Here is a 21,487-nt window from a genome sequence, read left to right on the forward strand (position 1 = left end):
GGATATTCCCAAAACAGTTGTGATAATCCCATTTGATCTTTTTGAAATTCTGTTCATGCCGTTTGAACCTAAAAATGTGTAACAGACTTTGCAATAGCTGATGGACTCTCTGTTAAAAGACTTAGATTTTCTTTTTGTTTACCAAGATGACATACTTGACATCAGTGTGTCCAAATCCAAATATGTATCTCATTGCTGAACGCTTTTCAAGTGCTTAAGTCAACATGGATTGATTATTATCCCTGCTAAATGCCAAAATGTGTCATGAACCATTGACTTTCTTGACCATTGCATCTCTGCAGAAGGTGCAAAACTGCTCCCGTCAAAAGTAGCTGCCATTATGGATTTCCTGCTGCCACACACTGCTTAAAAAAAAACTAGTTTTTGGGCAAGGTGAATTTCCATCACCATTTCATTCTGAGAGCTGTTGATTCCCAATTCATTTCAGACCTGTTTCACCGCTTCTTAAAGGCTGCTCTGAGAGCTTCCCTGACCGATGAGTGTAGTTGTCCCATGGGCCCTGCTGGGGCTCAGCACTGGTCCAAAAGGGGACCATTCGTCCATGGCTGAGTTGGAATATGGGCAGTCATTACGAGGGGCAGATGATTTCATACCTGATGCCACGATCGCCTGGTCGGCCTCTCAACAGCATTTCACCCTCCCTCAGTAAATTCAATTCCTTTTCACCTATTACCTCCCATCATGGGTTCCTGCTGACCTACAATCCACCTTGTTTGTTTTCATCCACAATGACACACCAACATCCCCTGAGGCCCTTTTACAATGGTCCATTCCGTTACGATGGTTCCTTGGAACAGGAAGAAAAGAGTCTTATCATATGGGGTAAACCTGAATGTATTTTGGTAGATCACTGTGAACCGGCCCTCCTAGATTTGGTGTATTCCACTGACATGCTCAACATGACCATGAGTATGTCAAGGCAACTTTGGACGAGCCAGAGGCACCTGCGGTTCCTCCATCTGCACAGGACCCGAGCCAGGTAGCTCGTCTAGTCTCTAGACAGGCTCCCAATGTCTGTTATAGTAAATTCTGGAGAGGCTGTGTAGAGTAACGAAATTGGGAGAGATGTACATAATTCAGTACCACCAACATTGAATTGGGGTCTTGCTCTAAGAGGCTGGTCTGGCGTGATGATGTTATTATAGAAGGATTTTTAGCACACTTTTCTATTTAGGTTTTGGAATTCAATAAAATGTGTTACGAGTTTCATTAAACATAAAACACCTCACTCTGTTTTATTTGCAAAAACCTATACCTATAACCAGAATTTACTGCCTCAAAATAAGGATTGAGATGAGAAGAAATTTCTTCACCTAGGTAATGAATATTTTGTAATTCTTCTGTTCAAGAAGGCTTAGTCATACAGTATATTCAGGACAGAAATTGACAGTTTTTTTTAGATATTAATACCCTGAATTGCAGCTAACTAATTGTTGTGAGAGCAATAGTGGAGAGCAGGGATTCATGCTGGATAACTAACCATACCATAATGCGTGGACTGCAGTTGTATGGAGAGCAGGGGTTTTGGACAAGTTTTCAACATAGCAGCTCTATAAGTATAAGCTATAATGTTCCTTTAAGTGCTAATTCTGCAAGTACTATCATTCTTGGCTGCACATGATTAGCACTCAAATAGGCACGACTATACAGCTTCTCTTAACTATAGCGCTTTATTCAAATATATATCTAATAATTGTCATTTTTTTCCAGATTGCTTTACCTACTACAACAAGAAGCTTCAACTGTTGAACTTAAAACTGAATGTGCTGTAGTATTAGGAAGTCTCGCAATGGGGACAGAAAATAATGTGAAGTCTCTTTTAGACTGTCACATAATTCCAGCATTATTACAAGGTACAGGTGTTTTGAAATTGAAGTTCAAATGTTTTATGTGAATTTGGTATTAAACTGTTCAAATAATGCCTAAGTATTGAGACATCAAGAGCAGTGCAATTGCAAACATTTTTGGTTTGCAGTGTTTATTACCACTTCATGCATGGCTGGATTAGAGCTGCAAGTAGGAAAGGTTACTTGCTTTTGATCACTCATCAGTGACCTTCTGAGATGTAAGCATAAATATTTGGTGAAAGTAATTTAATTTTCAGCCTTGCCAGTAATACTTACCAAGTCAAACAGATTTGCTGATACTCCCAGGTGAAGATCATAGCAAGTGACCATTTAATTCATTTATTTGGTTGTCCACAGATGCCTCGTGTGACTAGACTGTAGAAAGTAATGAACATCAGATGTTTTTATGAATCTGCTAAAGAAATTATTTTACCTTTTAAAGGACTTTGAGTAAATTGTGTATTACTAATTTGAGATAATTCATTAATAGAAATAATTCTTTTTTTTCTTCTGTTAGGTCTCCTTCTTCCAGATCTTAAATTTACAGAAGCTTGTCTTCGATGTCTTCGCACAATATTGACAAGCCCTGTGACGCCTGTAGAGGTTCTTTATACAGTAAGTGTCTCTGACAAAAGAAATAAAATGAGGAAATGTTGGAAATACTTAGCAGGTTAGATAACATAGATGTTTCATTTCAAAGGCCTTCTTCAGAACTGCACTTACTGAATATTTTGAGTATTTTCCTGTTGTTGATTCAGATTTCCAGCATCTGCAGTTTTTAAATTTCCAGTCTTAAATACTAGAAAATGTTTCATTTAAAAAAAGATTTTAATTCAATTATTTGAGTTTTTGTTAAAAATATTTCTTTCAATCATAGTATTGGAGTAGTTGTGAATGAAGAAATTCAAGTTTTATTCTTTCATTTTGTGCTTTGTTTTTGACTTCATTTTGCTTGGCAGTTTCACAAAAAATAAGGTGGGGATTCCAATGGATTTTTGTCTGGTGCCTTGTTGCAAACAACCATGACTAGAGAGCAAAATTCCTACCTTCTCTTCAGCCAGAAATGGCATTGAGGCTTGCAAGGAAATGAAAATTGCAGAAGTGGATGGAATTAGGTGCAAGCTCTTAGAAACCATTTGAGTATTTATTTTAGAAGCTCAGTAATTTCTCAGAGCTATATTTCAAACAAAATTAAAGCTGATAAACGCACCAGATTGGGTAATGTCTTGGGGGTGGGGGGGGGGGGGGGCCCTAAAGCTGAATTAATATTTTAGGTTTCTACTTTCAAACGGAACTGGAGGAAGTTAGAAATGCAAGTAGGTTTAAGCATGTTCAGAGGACAGAATAGCAAAATAGAAGGCAGGTGAAACCAATGACAAAAGGATAGCTTGGATAGGTTCCAACAGCAAGGTTTTTATTGTTGTAAAGTTGCAGCTAGGGAGAAGAGCAGGTAAGACAAGGAGATAATTTAACCTTTGTTTTCATGTTGTCCCTAGGATGCTACAGTGGTTCCTCATCTTATGTCCTTGCTCAGTAAATCACGATATATACAAGAATATATCTGTCAGATTTTTTCCCACTGTTGCAAGGTAGGAAACTTTTTAAGTGAAAATACTAGATTTAGTTTGTAAAGACTTGTATAAATGCTGGCCACCTGAAAAATGTTTCTATGTTAATGCTGAGCTTTTAAAAGTAGTTGCAAGGAGATGCTCATTCGAAACGGTTTAAAACGATATACCTGATCATACATGATGAAACTTTACACATTTGACAAAACTGATTTGTGTGTATTTGTTCTTCGAAAATCACAACCCCTGCCTTCTAATTTTATGGTACGGATGCCAGTGATGCACAAATTGTTTTTACAGTGCCTATAGAAAGTGTTCACCACCCCTTGGAAGTTTTCATGTTTTATTGTTTTACAGCATTGAATTACAATGGATTTAATTTGGCTTTTTTTTACTCTGATCAACAGAAAAAGACTCCTTTATGTCAAAGTGAAAACAGATCTATACAATGTGATCTAAAATAATTTCAAATACAAGACTCAAAATTATTGATTGCATTAAGTGTTCACACCCTTCAAGTCAGTATTTAGTAGATGCATCTTTGGCAATTATAATTACAGCCTAGAGTCTGTGTGAATAGGCCTCTATCAGCTTTGGATATCTTCTTTACAGAAATGCTCAAGCTCTATCAAATTGCCTGGGATTGTGAGTGGACAGCCCTTTTCAAGTCCAACCACAAATTCTCAATTGGTTTGAGGTCTATTGTGTAGCTTTGGCTTTTTGCTTGGGGTCTTTGTCTTGCTGGAAGCCGAATCTTCTCCCAAATTGGCATTCTCTCACAGACTGTATTTTGGCTGCATTCATTTTACCCTCTACCTTCTCAAGCCTTCCACGGCCTGCTGCAGCGGAGCATTCCCACAGCATGATGCAGCCACCACCATGCTTCAGGGTAGGGATGGTGTGTTTTTGATTATATGTGGTGTTTGGCTTATGCCAAACATAACGTTTAGTCTGATGGCTTAAAAGTTCAGTTTTGGTTTCGTCAAACCATAGAACCTTCTTCCAGTTGACCTCAGTCTCCCACATACCTTCTGGTAAACTAGCAGAGATTTCATGTGAGCTTTTTTCAACAGTGGCTTTCTCTTTGCCACTCTCCCATCTTGGCCACTGAATTTTGTAACTCCTCCAGAGTTGTCGTAGGTTTCATGATGGTGTTCCTCACTAGTCCCCTTCTTGCATGGTCACTCAGTTTTTGAGGACAGTCTACTGTAGGCAGATTTACAGCTGTGCCGTATTTCCATTTCTTGATAATTGACTTATCTGTACTCCCAAGGGATATTCAATGACTTGGAAATTTTCTTGTATTCATTTCCTGACTTGTGCTTTTTGATAACCTTTTTGCGGAGTTGCTTGGAGTGACCTTCCAGATATGGGTGTATTTTTACTACAGTCAACTGAAATACCTTGAGTGCAGACAGGTCTCCAACCACAGATCTCCATTTATCTAATTATGTGACTTTTAAAACCAATTGGCTGCCCCAGTGATGATTTGTTGTGTCATATTAAAGGGGGTGAATGTTCATGCAATCAATAATTTTGTGTTTAATCAATAATTTTGTAATTAATTTAGATCACTTTGTAGAGATCTGTTTTCACTTTGACATGAACGAGTCTTTTGCTATTGATCAGTGTCAAAAAAAGCCAAATTGAATCACTGTGATTCAATGTTGAAAAACAATAAAACATGAAAGCTTCTGGGGGGGGGGGGGGTTAGTGAATACTTTTTATAGATACTCTATTTTCATTGAACTCAAATAAAGAACATATGTGAGAATTAGTTATGTGATGAATTTGCATGAAATTGTTTCTTTGAATTTCATCTCTAGAATGATGCAAATTCATGCTTGTTGTGTCATGCTCTGAGTCCATAATCTTCTAATCTTTTTAACACTATCTTGAGATTTTGGAGATGACCCTTGTCATCCTCAGTGATGTCATCCAGGTAACACTGAACACCTGAGCAGTGCTGCATAGCTTTTTGTTATAGTACAGGTGCCAATGCTCCCATAAAAACAAGCCAATTATAATAATAAAGCCCTTTGTGAGTGTTTATGGTGAGAAACATTTTGGACTCTTTTTTTCCTTCCACATCTGTAGGTAGGCCTCAGCCAAGTCCACTTTGTGGAAGTGCTTCCCTCCGGAAAGGTTTGCAAAGATATTCTTTATCCTGGGCAGAGGTTATTGATGTACTTACAGTACTGGGTTGATAGTGACTTTAAAAACATCGCAGATCCTGACAGACCCATCCTTCTGTTTTTGGAGCACTGACTTAAAAAATTCCTTAGCGTCCATACGATCTAGCTTACTGGTTACTTTATCACGAATAGTATAAGAAACCAGATAGACTTAGCAGAACTTGGATGTGGCATTTTTATTTAACACTATTTTACCTTTGATCTGTTTGTTTTCCAATGCCATCCTTGAACACTGCTGTGACATCATCCAGTACCTTTCTTAATTTGCTTTCAGTTGACTGTCGTGCAGGACATGTGGCATGCAGATGGTGGATGAACCTCCAATCAAATTACAGTTGTCTCAGCAAATCACGGCCCAACAATGCTGATCCTCCTGTTTTTACCATTATACCAATGTGCCTTGGTGGTGGTTGTATTTCATTGTTACGAACATCATTCCCACAGGAGTTATCTTTTCTCTTAGTTAGACATCTCCAGGCTACGGTCCAGTATCTTTGAAGTATCATTCAAACTCATTTTGTGGAATGACTGAAACAGCCAAGCCAGTTTCAATTCCATTTTAATTAACGTGCACTTCTGTTGTAAGCCATATTGCTTGTCTGTTTTTAGTTTTCACATTGTAAATCTCAAGGCTACTCAGTCCTGTGTCACATTCATCATTATCACATGTTTCATCGGTAGCATGCAGATTAGTATTCTTTATGAATCTGTAACTTGATTTGTTAATCTTTTTCTCTTCCATTTTTGTCTACATGACATGCTGTTAGTATGTGTCCTACTTTGTTGCATTTTCTGCAAGTATTGCCTTTAAACCTGCATTGGTCTGGTGTATGTGAGACCCTGCTACAATTGTAACACAATTTCTTTGGCCATGCAGGTTTCTGTTTAAACATTGCAAATTTACTCACTTTCACTTTCATTCCTTTTTTTAAAAAACTTTTTTTATTGTTTTCAAATAGTTACAGAATAAATGTGCATGAAAAAAAAGTGTTACCCAGCCCCCCTCCCCCCTAACATCCCTATTAAAAAAATAAGAAAGAAAAAAAAGGGAATGCCTGGATGTTGGAAGATCCCCACATGCTCCACGGAGATCTAATTTTTTTTAATATATGTTAAAATTCTTTTTCTTTTTACTGGCCCATTAAGCCCATTAAAATTAAAACTTAAAAAATTTAGTAGATTAGTCATTATTTTTTTTTATTATATTACTCCAATCTATAATAATACCCAATCTTTCCACTTTCGTGGTATCCTGGGAAATCTTTATAAAAATCTCCATGTTGCTATGTGTGTCCCCACCAATCATCCAGGCAAAAAGATAGAAAAAAATTAAAATATAAAGGAAAAAAAAAATACCCCCCTACTAATGTTGTGGAAAAAAGACACAACATTACCCCCCTCTGCTGTACGGGTCATGGCAACCGCCATGATTACACACGTGAATCCCGCAGTAACCGATCCACAGCCTCCCAGCCCCCCCGCAACATAAAAAAGTATATGTATAAGAAGAGAAAAAAAAACTATTCTCATTTAGTATTTCTAAAATTTTGCTTTTCTCTTCTATAATATCCATAAATGTCCATCACTTCTGTTCCTTGGGTCTATCTTCATCTTTAATCCACTACGTTTGGAAGCCTCTATGTGTAATTAGCGAATAGATGGAAGTTCTTGTACAAACTCCTCCGCTTTTCGATAATCGGAAAAAAAAATTTTTTCCCTCCTCCATAAAAATTATCAGTGTTGCTGGATGACGCATTGTAAATTTATAACCCTTTTCCCATAAGGCTTTTTTCGCTGGGTTAAATTCCTTCTTTCTCTTCAACAGGTTGTAACTTATATCAGGATAAAAAAGAATTGGTTTCCCTGCTATCATCAGTGGCCCGTTTCTATTTTTGGCTCTTTGGGCAGCGGCCTTCAGGATCTTTTCTTTGTCTTGGTATCGTAAGCATTTTATCAAAATTGATCGTGGGTTTTGATCAGCTCAAGGTCTTGACCTTAAAGATCTATGCACCCTTTCAATCTCAATTGGAGTTTCTCTTTCCATTTCCAATTTTTTAAGAATCCATTTTTGAAAAAAATTTATTGGATCTTCTCCTTCTATATCTTCTTTAAGTCCAACAATTTTAATATTATTTCGTCTACTGAGATTTTCAAGCTTATCAATTTTTTCCATAAATTGTTTTCTTTCTGATGTCCAAGCAGTATTTTCCTTTTCCATTTTGTCCATTCTTTCAACCATGTCTTCCGTTGTAGTTTCCAAGTCCGTAATTCTTTTTTCCATTTTTTCCTGTCTCTTTGTCATTTTATCAAGCATAATCTCCATTTTGGTCATTTTTTTCCCGAGTATTTTTTGATTATTTTTAATTACTTTTAATGTGTCTAATTTACGAATTATTTGGCTCAAAGTCTTTTCTATATTTCTAGAAGGACTTTTACCTCTTTCTTCATCTGATCCTTCCGAGAGATTTGACTCTCCCTCCGATTCGCTATCACTTTCAGTTGCAGTGGTAGCTGGGCTTTGTAGTTCTTGTTGCTCCCGTTTGCGCATGCTCCATCCTTCGCGTTTGCGCAGTTCACGATGGTTTTTTCCTTTGGAAGTGGCCAGTGTTGCCACAGTCTCCTGTTCCGTATCGCCGGTGATATAATGTACCTGAGACCGCGGTTCCTCGGTAGACGTGGGCCTTGTTCTTGTTCCAACTTGGCTAGTCTTCCCGGTATTAGTTTTCTTCATCTTCCTTCCTTGAGGCATAGCTTGACACAGTCCGGAGTCGTTTATAAGTAACTTTTTGAAAGTATTGACTAACTTTTCTTCATTTAAACATTAATTTATTAACTTTTTATGGGAGAGCTGGGTCCCTGCGTCTCGATCCTACGTCATCACGTGATGTCCCCCCACTTTCACTTCCATTCCTGACTGCAACTCACTTGCATCTCTGACTGCAGTTTCCATTGATAGAGTGATTTCAACTGCTCTTCTAGCTATAAAGTGTGCTTCAGTTCGGAGCCATTTTTTGATTGCTCTCTTGTAAGATTCCACAAAGGAAACGATCTCTCAGTGGATCATTAAGCCCATCACTGAACTGACAATGCTCAGTCCATTTCTTCAATTCAGCCACTAAGCTAAAATGGACTCCCCCTTCCTTTTAACTCTGCTTATGAAACTTAAAGCATTTCTGCTTTACTTTATTTATTATTTTTGTCATGCAGTTCTCACAGTTTACAAACCTGTGAATTTTGTTCGTTTTCTGCTTTTTTAAAAAAATCGAGTGTCTGTCATATTCCAAAGAAACACATACTGTGCTTTTTTAAAAACTCGGACTTCTCTCTCCACTTTCAAATTAAAATCATGCTGCACTCAAGAGGTATTAGGCGTCTAGGGTTTGTTTTAAAACTACCTCATTGCCACTGTCATATTTTGTAATTTCAAACACTAATTGAAAGAATAAATTGGGAATAGGGAAACATGTCTAGGAGGTATTTCTTTCCCATTAGTGAGGCACGCATGTATGACGTGGCATTATGATGTATGTCATTCACATACCTCTTAACATGTAACCATAATTATGTAAGCAAACGAAGAACATTTAGTCAAATAATATGTTGACAATATTACTCAAATAGTACTGAAATATTACATACAGTACAGGGAGATATGAGGAAAAGTCTAAATTTACCCTTGTAGCTTGTATTATTCAGTGTTTGAGATCTGTTGTCAATTCCTGCTGCGTGTGCACTTGCTGATCAGATCGCTGGTGATCTGTATTTACCTGGTTCAGGTCCTCAAGGCTGAATTTGCTGGCCTGATTGCTGAAGCTCTTTGTGATGCCAGAGTCTCGTCTGATATAATTGGGTCATGAGAATTGGGCAGAAAAAGCCCTACCTGCAACGGTTGCAAATGTCTTTACACTACCATCTTGACATTTGCCAAATCTATCACAAATGTTGATTTTTTTTTTCCCTGCATACATTCCCTGGAACAGACTAGCATTCAAACATTTATAAAAAGAAACGAGGAATGAAAGCTGATTATTGAACATTTATGAATTAAAAATAAAATAGATAAAATTTCCAATTTTCGTCTAGATTTAGCAAACTCGAGATTAACTTGCTTTATTCTAAACTTCTCAATTTAAAAAAAAAATCCATTGAAGTTAAGTGGCCTTAAAGCTCTGAACAAAATCTCACTTGGTGAATGACTTGGGAGCAGATTCCCTAATGTAAATGCTGGGACATATCAGTTGACAGCATATAGACAAATTTGGGATTTCTGCACATGGATGCATGTGCAGTTAGTTCCAAAGCTGGAGTTTACTGTGGAAGTACTAGCAGTTCCCAGTAAGTTTTGGTTCAATATCTCATTCCTTACCTGATTAATTATGAGTGTAATAGATAATACCAATGATTATCATTCACCGTGTAGACTAGAAATCATGAGGATTGGTATGTGATCCACAAACTAATCAATCACAAATGTATTTGCCTTTTGTGCTTGGAGGAATTTACATTGATTCTAAACAAAAGAAATAAAGTCAACAGTGAGCTGAAGCAGAGGTTTAAAAGAGGATGTGTAAGTTAAGGAACTGATGATGAGAAGAGAAAGTGAAGGGGGTCCAACATTCTATGTACATATCATAAAGCCTTGTACAGTGTGGGATGTAGTCCTTTGAGACTTTGGATTTAGGAGATTTAATAGAGAAGCAGTCAATGCTTGTTTCAGGAAGCACTTTGCAGAGTGTTTTAGTTGAGATTGTTGTCTAAAGTGCTTTTAACTTGCTGTTGCATCTCTGAGTAAGAGGTGAGTTCAAATTACTTCAATCCATGATAATGTGAGAAAGGCTAGTAAACAGTTGAAAAACTGCAGGGTATCAGGATCTGATAGAAACTCTACAGAAGTCCTCAAAACAAGGAAGAATGAAGTTCCACACATGAACATATGCCCCCGAGATTCATCAAAGGGATCTCTAGCAGCATGGAGTTAAACAGCATGACAACAGACCCTTTGGACAACTTGTTCTTGCTGTCTAAGCTGCCTTCCTGAGCATGTTGCATTTGTTTACATTTAGCCCATATCTCTCGAAACCTGTCCTATCCACGTACCTGTTAAATATCTTTTAATTGTTAATTGTATCTGCCTCTACCAATCTAAAATGTTGGCACTGATACCAATCAGCTATAAATTATTAACAAATTATATAACAAAGAATCTATTTGTCTGAAATGAAATGCTTACTGTGACTTTGCATACCCTTCCTGACTTGCACTCGTTGCTTCATTTGCTTTAAAAATAGGTTACTACCTTTATCTAGATTACCTGACACTGGAATAAAATTGTAGAAATTCATTAGTATGACTCTCAAGTTGAACAATGATGCATTTAAGGAAATTGAAAGACCTTCCTGTTTTTATGATTCATAAGAATTTTGCAACAGAGGAATTAATTATTTTAAATCTAATCCTCCGAATACTGATTGTCTATAACTAGTGCAATGTATTTGGCTTTCAATGAACTAAAAACCATCCTACATCTTGAATACTCTTCTACATTTTGTTTTCTGGGAGTTCAAAACTCTGGAACCTAATTTTTTTCAGTTTTCTCTTTCCCAGTCATTAAGTATATGAAGTAAAAGCCTAAGAGCCATGTACATATTTACATCATTTTATTCAGTTGCCTGCATGTCAGGGTGTATTGCTATCTACGAATTGTTTGCAGCAGATTGTCACCTCTGTTAACTTAGAATCTTGGTTTCCTTAATCCTCATTATTGACTTTGGTTTTAGTAGCTATTTCATTTCTCAATCATTTCAGCAGTTTTGTGATTTATTGCTGATGGACTGTAACTAAAGTGCTCTTAGATGTTCATATTGTTTAAAGTAAAATAATATTTGGCTGTCAAATTTATTTTCCATATAAAAATGAGCTAATCTTACTTATTATTTTAGCTAAGTAGTTACTTCTCACTTTTTTCTCCATCAGGGCTACTTTTGGTTTTTTTTTAATAGTAATTGTGAGAGTGACAATTTCACTGCTGCCTTGGTTTGTTACAGACTCCAGAGCATCAGGCTGTGTTGTTCAACCATGGTGCAGTGCAGAACATTGCGCATCTACTGACCTCAACGTCTTACAAAGTAAGTGCTTGAAAAGTAAATAGAGGTGATTCACTTTAAAAATATTTTTTTTCAAATATCACTTATGAATCAATTCAGAATCAGGTTTATTATCACCTGCATCTGACATGAAATTTGTTAACTTAGCAGCAGCAGTTCTATGCAATACATAATATAGAAGAGAAGAAAAATAAAATAAAATAAAAATAATAATAAATAAATGAATAAATCAATTACAGTGTATGTATATTGAATAGATTAAAACATGCAAAAAATAGAAATGCTGTATATTTTTTTCAAAAATGAGGTAGTGTCCAAGGCTTCAATGTCCATTGAGGAATTGGATGGCAAAGGGGAAGAAGCTGTACCTGAATCACTGAGTGTCTGCCTTCAGGCTTCTGTAACTCCTACCTGATGGTAACAATGAAAAAAGGGCAAGCTCTGGGTGCCGGAGGTCCTTAATAATGGACATTGCCTTTCTGAGACACCGCTCCCTAAAGATGTCCTGGGTACTTTGTCGGCTAGTGCCCAAGATGAAGCTGATTAGATTTACAACCTTCTGCAGCTTCTTTCAGTCCTCTGCAGTAGCCCCTCCATACCAGACAGTGATATCCTCCACGGTACAACTATAGAAGTTTTTGAGTGTATTTGTTGACATACAAAATCTCTTCAAATTCCTAATAAAGTATAGCCACTGTCTTGCCTTCTTTATAACTACATCAATATGTTGGGACCAGGTTAGATCCTCAGAGATCTTGACACCCAGGAACTTGAAGCTGCTCACTCTCTCCACTTCTGATCCCTCTATGAGTATTGGTATGTGTTCCTTCGTCTTACCCTTCCTGAAGTCCACAATCAGCTCTTTCATCTTATTGATGTTGAGTACCAGGTTGTTGCTGTGGCACCATTCCACTAGTTGGCATATCGCACTCCTGTACGCCCTCTCATCACCACCTGAGATTCTATCAACAATAGTTGTATCATCAGCAAATTTACAGATGGTATTTGAGCTATGCCAGGCCACACAGTCATGTTTATATAGAGAGAAGAGCAGTGGGCTAAGCACACACCCCTGAGGTATGCCAGTGTTGATCGTCAGCGAGGAGGATATGTTATCACCAATCTGCACAGAATGTGGACTTCCAGTTAAGAAGTTGAGGATCCAATTGCAGAGGGAGGTACCGAGGCCCAGGTTCTGCAACTTGAATCCTATAGTAAGAATTTCTGTACCACATCTTGCTTGTACCGAAGATGACCATTTTACAAAGCAATTAAACAGTTGTATTTGTGAAAAATTTGGATAACACTTTTTCTGGTGTTAACGTCTACTATTTAGTGCCAGCCAACAAAATTTCCATCTATGTTTAAGTGCTTCATAATCTTTCCAGTATGGTTTTGGAGGAGCTTAAGTTCTATGACATCCAAGGAAAAACCAATAGTATTGATAGATGTTATTGCAGCTTTGTATTTCATTATCTGAATGTTGGTTGTCAATTACCTACAAACGTTAATCCTTTTATTAGTCTTCAGTTGCTCTTGAAAGGGAGTGCCTCCATCTTGTTCCCTTGATATATAGCTAGAGACATTGACATAGAAATATCAGAAAGCAATGCGGTAGTAGATAAAGGAAATGAAAAGCTCTTGAAGGATTTAAACACATGACTAACAATTTTTAATTTTAGTAATGAGAATCTAAGCGAGTGGCACTTTAGGGATAGGATATTGGGAATATAGATATCTAAGCATGTGGAGATGGAGCTTTAGAGTACTTGAAATCAGAGTTTTTGCAATAAATGGATCAAGGTATTGAAAAATATAAACAGCAGAACATCCTGGTGATGTGGACCCCATCTCTAGACATATCAGTGATATTTAAATGTCAGAGCATCAGTGTTCTGAGTTGGCAGAATGATGTGATTGTCATTGAGACTTGATATTTGCAGCACTAGTAGCTCTAAGGATTGGAGAGACAGAAATGGATGTAATGAAAATATCTGTGGGAATTGATCCAAATGTGAGCCTACTGTTGTGTGAGATAATGCACAGAGAAGGAACAAATCCCTAAATCCCTGAAGGATTCCTTAGTTGGTAAGGCAGATGAAAAATCACTCTAGTCAGTTTTATGAAAGTACATGTTAAAAGTATATTCATTCATTGTTATACTTTTTCCCTTTGGCTCTAGTTAGGTTATTGTAAAGGGTAGAAACAGATGTTGGAATGTGACAGTTATCATCAAGTATAGAATGTAGAGCATAGTACAGAAAAGTACGGGCCCTTTGGCCCACAACGTTGTGCAAATCTTTTAACCTACTTCCACAGTATTTTCTCTGGTAGTAGCCATTGTTGCCCTGGGGAAAAGCCACTGACTGCCTATTCTATATGGTTTTTATAATTATATATACTTTCAAGTTGGCTCTCATCCTCCTTTTTTCCAAAGAGAAAAATCCAATCTCGGTCAACCTTTCCTTGTAAGACACATTCTTTAATCTGGTCAACATCCTGGTGATGTGGACCCCATCTCTAGACATATCAATGATATTTAAATGTCAGAGCACGTTCTCTAAAAACTTCCACATCCTATAACCATGAGGCAACCAAAACTGAATGCAATACTCTAATGTGTAGGTTATTCAGAATTTTATAGAGTTGTAGCATTACTCCACAGCTCTTGAACTTATTCCCTCATCTGATGAAAGCCAATGCACCATATGTCTTCTTAACCACCCTATCAAATTGCATGGCAACTTTGAGGGATCTATGGACTTTGAACTTAAGATCCACCTTCCTCCACACTGCTAAGAAACCTGTCATTAATTTTGTACCTTCCCTTAAAGTTTATTATTTCAAATTTTTATGGATTGAACTCCATCTGCCACTTCTCAGACCATCTCTGCATCCTGTCTATGTCCCGTTGTAACCCATGGTAACCTTTTACACTTTCGACAACACCAACAACCTTTGTGTCATCTGCAAACTTGCCCACCCTTCCACATTTTTATCCAAGTTATTTAATAAAATTCACAAAGAATCAGAGTCCCAGAATAACCTGCAGAACATTTTTAGTCACGGACATTCAAACAGAATACATCCACTATTATTCTTTGAGCTAGCCAATTCTGAATCCACATTGCCAAGTTTTCATGGATCCCATGTCTTGTGACTTTCTGGATGAGCCTTTCATTTGGAACTTTGTCAGATACATTACTAAAATCCAAATAGTGCACAACCACTGCTCTACCTTCATCAATTTATTTTGCCATTTTTGAAAAAGTCACTCAAGCTCATGAGGCACAACCTACTCATCACAGAGCCATGCTGCCTTTTCTTAATAAAGACTATACTTTTCCAAATGCTGAAAAATTTTGTCCCTAAGAATCCTTTACATTAGTTTGCCCACCATTGATGTAAGACTTGCAAATCTATAATAGGATTGTCCCTATAACCTCTCTTTACTAATGGAACAACATTTGCTCTCCTTCAGTCATCTGGTACTACTCCTGTAGCTAGGGAGGAGAATTGTTGATCTCTGCAGAATAATAAGTTCATGCCATAAGGCTCTATTTCTTCTTAAGCCCACTTCTTATTTTTTCTCTCGGACATATACTTTTCAAAGTGTAGGTGTTAAGAGTAGAGAGAGAATATAGAGCCAAGAAGTTTTAGTTTTTGTTTTAACACGATTCTGGAAACAACAACCATATCATCTTTAGTGCAAGCAATTTTCTTTAGTTCGCTTAAGTTTGATTTTCTTATATTTGAGACTGCACTCTTAATGCAGTTTACTGTAGCGTAGATATAATGATTTGAGTATGAAGTTTTAATTTGTTTCTCAATAGGTTCAGATGCAGGCATTAAAATGCTTTTCAGTCCTGGCTTATGAAAATCCTCAAGTTTCTTTGACTCTTGTGAATGGTGAGTAGAGTTTTTTGCTTGATTTCTTGGTCTGTTCACTTAGCCTTAACTCACTTTCTTGGAAATAAAATGTTCAAATGGTTAACAATAAGAATTGTACTCCCCAGAATTTGAAAGGATTGGAAAAGAGTATTTTAAATCAATTTAACATATCTTATAAATTACTTGTACTAAATGGTATGGGAATAAGATAGTTATTGGAGGTTGGTCATAGAGAAGATGTACTCTTATTGGATGATGGAGCAGTCAAAGAATGAAGTGAAATTCATTTAATGAAATGAGCTCCGAAGTGCAGTTCTTTGTAATGTTTGCACCAGTATGCTTAATATTTCAGTTATTTTTTTTAAAAATAGCACTTTTTTTCCTCCCAGGGCTTCAGTTCAATTAGTAAGTTGATGTCCTCTGTAGGTTTGCTGGCACATATTTTAGAATACAATTTTAGTCACTGAAAGATTAATTATGTGCTTGTAATGTGTGGGTTGTTGCTTTCTGCAGTCGTGCTTATTTTGCTGATAAAATGTGCCCTCTAGTGTTTCAAACCAGTGATTGCATTGGTCCGTAACATTTCCTGTTTTTTTGACTTCAAAGCCATTAGGTGGTTTTCATGTCATGATACAGTATCTCTTCTGGGGGGGGGGGGGTGTTCTGGTACAGCTCAGAAGAGTCATGTATATTTTGGTATTATACAATATTTGCTGTTTTTGTCAATTTGGTTACGATAAAAGCTCTTTCATGTAAAAGTTGCTAAAAAGACCAGCCAAGTATCACTTCTTTGATCATCTTGTTTAAAACATGCCTAATATGATTTGTTTTCTATTTTAGTGTTGGTAGATGGTGAATTGTTACCCCAAGTATTTGTGAAGATGATGCAGAGGGATAAACCTATTGAAATGCAGCTGACATCTGCGAAATGGTACCAATTCAATTTTCTCCTTAGTGACATTTGGTCACATGCACATTTTGCTAATCTTTTACATAAGCTGCTCCTACAAATTTGAATTTAGCAGTTCTGAATTTTATTGTTCCTTGTAGTAATCACTTGAAAATACTTATTTAGTGTTAAAGATATTATTGCAGCTTGGCTGGTTCATCTAATTTATAACAAGTTCTTTCTATTGTATATTCAGTGAAGATGATCTCTGTGATTTCTAACACAATTTTACTATTTCTCAGTTTGACGTACATGTGCAGGGCTGGAGCAATTCGAACAGATGATAACAGTATAGTTTTAAAGGTAGGTATGAAATTTCAAAAGTGTAATCTGCTTGTTTACTTGTAACATGCTGTTTATGCTGTGTGTGTCTCTATTTGTGGAGTGTTCATAATATGATGAAAAATAATTCAGCCGTATAATGGTTTCTGACATAAAGTACTTTGCTTTAAGAATGCAGTTCCATATAATAGAATGATTGAAAGCCATGATGGGCAAGTTGAGTACGAACATGAAGTTCCATATCTATTTCTCATTTGTACTTGAGCTGTGTCTGGATTACCCTGCAGAAGAAAAAAAAATGACATGTGAATCCCCGTGACCACATTGAATTATTTATCACTTTCCCCTTTGTTTCCTGTTTACAAAGTTGTCATAGGAGAAAGTTGCCTTAGGATACTACTTGTAATGGATGTGGGTATACCTTTCAGTGCAGAACAGGAGTATCTCCATGAACAAGAGTGCTAGAAATCTAGAGCAACAAACACAAAATGTTGGAGGAACTCAGCAGATCAGGCAGCATCTATGGAGAGGAATAAACAGTCGATGTTTTTGGCTGAGACTCTTCATCAGGACTGGAAATCAGGACAGGGGTAGAAGGCAGAATAAGAAGATTGGGGGGAGGAGGAGAAGAAGCAGTACAAGTTGTCATGTCAAGGTATCTCCAAGTTTTTTTTTTGCTTCAAGGCAATACTTCCTAGTAACAATGAAGTTAGGATGTGCGTCCCTTTTTAAAAAGTCTCTTTTACAATTATGTGCACATGTATTTGCCATGTTAGTGAATACTGTGATGGAGTTACTTGTTTGTCTCATTTATTTATTGTTTACGATGATTGACAGCTTAATTCCAGTTTTCTCCCCACATACCTTCACTGCTAGTGTATCCTACAACAGAATTTTACCTATGTGATAGACAGCTTTCCTCTATATATACTTCCTGTTGACTTCTTGAATCCAAGTTTCTTAAAAGTAAACTCAACACTGCAATCATGCCCCCTTGTCTGTACTCAGCCTATAGTGCAAGGAAAGTCACCTAATTTCTTGTGCTTGTCAAATGTTAATGTTTTCCTACATATAACAAGGAAATATATACAGTGACATGCAGAAATTTGGGCACCTCTGGTCAAAATTTCTGTTACTGTGAATAGCTAAGTGAGTAAAAGATGACCTGATTTCCAAGAGGCATAAAGTTAAAGATGACACATTTCTTTAATATTTTAAGCAAGATTGCTTTTTCCATCTTTTACAGTTTCAAAATAACAAAAAAGGAAAAGGGCCCGAAGCAAAAGTTTGGGCACCCTGCATGGTCAGTACTTAGTAACACCCCCTTTGGCAAGTATCACAGCTTGTAAACACTTTCTGTAGCCAGCTAAGAGTCTTTCAATTCTTATTTGGGGGATTTTCACCCATTCTTCCTTGCAAAAGGCTTCTAGTTCAGTGAGATTCTTGGGCCGTCTTGCATTCACTGCTCTTTTGAGGTCTATCCACAGATTTTCAATGATGTTTAGGTCGGGGGACTGTGAGGGCCATGGCAAAACCTTCAGCTTGTGCCTCGAGGTAGTCCATTGTGGATTTTGAGGTGTGTTTAGGATCATTATCCTGTTGTAGAAGCCATCCTCTTTTCATCTTCAGCATTTTTACAGACTGTGTGATGTTTGCTTCCAGAATTTGCTGGTATTTAATTGAATTCATTCTTCCCTCTACCATTGAAATGTTCCCCGTGCCACTGGCTGCAACACAAGCCCAAAGCGTGATTGATCCACCCCCCCATGCTTACAGTTGGGAAAGTGTTCTTTTCATGAAATTCTGCACCCTTTTTTCTCCAAACATACCTTTGCTCATTGCGGCCAAAATGTTCTCTTTTAACTTGATCAGTCCACAGGACTTGTTTCCCAAATGCACCAGGCTTGTTTAGATGTTCCTTTGCAAACTTCTGACGCTGAATTTTGTGGTGACGCAGGAAAGGTTTTCTTCTGATGACTCTTCCATTTAGGTCATATTTGTGTAGGTGTGCTGCACAGTAGAACAGTGCACCACCACTCCATAGTCTGCTAAATCTTCCTGAAGGTCTTTTGCAGTCAAACGGGGGATTTGATTTGCCTTTCTAGTAATCCTATGAGCAGTTCTCTTGGAAATTTTTCTTGGTCTTTCAGACCTCAACTTGACCTCCACCATTACTGTTAACTGCCATTTCTTAATTACATTATGAACTGAGGAAACGTTTATCTGAAAACGCTTTGCTATCTTCTTATAGATTTTGCCTGCTTTGTGAGCATCATTTATTTTAATTTTCAAAGTGCTAGGCAGCTGCTTAGAAAAGCCCATGGCTGCTGATTGTTGGGACAAGGTTTGAGGAGTCAGAGTATTTATAAAGCTTTGAAATTTGCATCACCTGGCCTTTCCTAACGATGACTGTAAACAAGCCATAGCCCTAACAAGCTAATTAAGGTCTGAGATCTTGGTAAAAGTTATCTGAGAGCTCAAATCTTTTGGGGTGCCCAAACTTTTGCATGGTGCTCCTTTCCTTTTCTTCACTCTAAAATTTTACAGAACAAAAATAATACACTAATCTTGCTTAAAATGTTGAAAAGAATGTTTCATCTTTAACTTTATGACTTTTGGAGATTAGTTCATCTTCTACTCACTTAACTATTCACAGTAACAGAAATTTTGACTGGGGTGCCCAACTTTTGCATGCCACTGTATGTTAACAAAATTATGCCTGTGTGCCCTGGTCCACTTTTACTTAGCTTCACCCCTCCCTACACTCGCCTTCATTTCTTGTGTTTTCATCACAAGTGATTGACTATATTTTACCTAGTGATCTGCAAGAAGGTATAAAGTAGTATTATTTTAATGTAACTCATACAGGACAGAATGCACTCTATCCCCATTTGGCACTATATGGAGTGCTGTTTCTTAGGTAATAGGGTAGGGTTCAAGCCTACATCGTTTAATATTAATACAGAAAGACAACTTTGTTGTTATTTATTAACTTTATTAACAATGTTAACTTTGTAGTTAATATGCCAGTAAATGGAACAATTAAATAGCTGTGTGAGAGAGTGGCAGATTAATAAATCATTACGCCAAAATTTATGTCACAAATTTAGTTTTGCTAGACACATTATAGTATTAATAATGTCTTGCCATTTCTTCTTAAAAGATCAATTTATTGACAGTTGGAATTTTGAAATTTAAATGTAATTATTCCCAATATAATTAAGACGCTCTAAGCTGTTTATTTTACTTGGTTTTAGTAAAAATCATTATTCCATATGTAGTCAGGTAAAAAGATGTTTTGTAGTTCATTGTCATATTTAGACAAACTAAAAAAAGGATCTGTACTGTCAAACTGAAGAATAATAGTTTAAATCATTCTTTTAAAAGGAAGCACAATCAAAGTTTTTATTTTCTTCCATCTTCTCCCAGACTTTTCAAACACCTTGTCACCAGGAATGCATGTAGGTATGGATTGTGAAAACGAGAAAACTGCCCTGGGGAGAGCCAAGGAATTAGTACAAAAAGAGAAAAGATATACCTTTTTAAATTTTATGTTACATTACTGAAGTTAATTTCTCTATAATTTAACAAATATATAGCAATGCTGCAATTGTCATTAAAAGCATTGTTGCCCCTTAGGTTTCATGTACTTTATCATGAATTGTGTTCTGGATTGCAGAGCTCTGAGATGCAGATTGATCTGAATGTCCAAATTAGCATTTCAGAAAAAAAAGGTGCATGTTCGACAAGTACCGTAACTAAGAAAGCGAACAGAATGTTATTGTTGAGTTCTTGGTTGCAAGCCGTTTCAATTCCCTCCCCATTCCAAAAACAACATGTCTGTTTTCTGTCTCTCCTACTAAAGGAACAGCACCCATTTGTAGTGTACACCCAAAGTCATTTGAAGTCTTAATTTCAGTTAGTCCTGATCACCACTATTACTTTATTTCTTCTCCAAGTCCTCTCACAAGCCCCCTTCTTTCCCCCAGCTCTGTTACCCATTTTTTCCCTTGTTTCATCTGCTTAACACCCACACCCACCCTGACTGCTGTCCCCTCCCCTCACTGCTGATGTCTCCACTAATTGCCACTCAAGTTCTGTCACCATCTTCATCCCCCCCCCCCCCAATTCACCATCTGCCAATAAACCCCTCCTAATTTGGAACTAGCTGTTACCTGCTCCTGTCTCATCTCCACTGATTTCCCCCCTTTACATTATCAATCCTGGTGGAGGATTTTGATACGAAACATTGCTTCCACAGATGCTACTGACTCACTGAGTTCCTCCCACCACTTTTGTATTGCTCCAGATCCCAGCAGTCTATTGTGTCTTCAGAATTTAATTGTGCTTACTGCTAAGGAATTGAATACAAATGTAGTAGATTATGACAAATACCGACACAGTCCTTGACAAACAAATGAGTTAGGTGGGAGTGGGGAGTTCAGGTTACAATCAGAAAAGCTTTGATTTTATTGAAAGGCAGAGGAGGCTTGACGGGCCAAGTGGCGTTCTGTTCCTAATTCAGATGTTTGTACGTGCCATACGTTTTTAATAACTGCATATGTGGAAGTATTTCTCATTTGCAAACACTGTTGTAATAAGGTTTGGTGTCTTTATTGGCTTGTTTTTC

The 21,487-nt window shown here is 37.1% G+C and overlaps 1 protein-coding gene across 6 annotated transcripts in view; it reads left to right on the plus strand.

Annotated features, from left to right (window-relative positions):
* The window catches only part of armc8 (armadillo repeat containing 8), a 133,500-nt gene that overhangs the window by 27,411 nt on the left and 84,602 nt on the right, over nucleotides 1-21,487 (plus strand). For all 6 annotated transcript variants that reach the window (XM_073046881.1, XM_073046880.1, XM_073046877.1 and 3 more), the window contains 7 exons: nucleotides 1,732-1,874; nucleotides 2,386-2,483; nucleotides 3,365-3,457; nucleotides 11,676-11,756; nucleotides 15,569-15,644; nucleotides 16,467-16,557; nucleotides 16,818-16,878. In XM_073046881.1, the coding sequence (XP_072902982.1) occupies nucleotides 1,732-1,874; nucleotides 2,386-2,483; nucleotides 3,365-3,457; nucleotides 11,676-11,756; nucleotides 15,569-15,644; nucleotides 16,467-16,557; nucleotides 16,818-16,878 (643 nt within the window). The remainder of the gene's footprint in view (nucleotides 1-1,731; nucleotides 1,875-2,385; nucleotides 2,484-3,364; nucleotides 3,458-11,675; nucleotides 11,757-15,568; nucleotides 15,645-16,466; nucleotides 16,558-16,817; nucleotides 16,879-21,487) is intronic.

Source organism: Hemitrygon akajei, chromosome 5, assembly GCF_048418815.1.
Source record: "Hemitrygon akajei chromosome 5, sHemAka1.3, whole genome shotgun sequence".
In the NCBI taxonomy this organism is placed as follows: Eukaryota; Metazoa; Chordata; class Chondrichthyes; order Myliobatiformes; family Dasyatidae; genus Hemitrygon; species Hemitrygon akajei.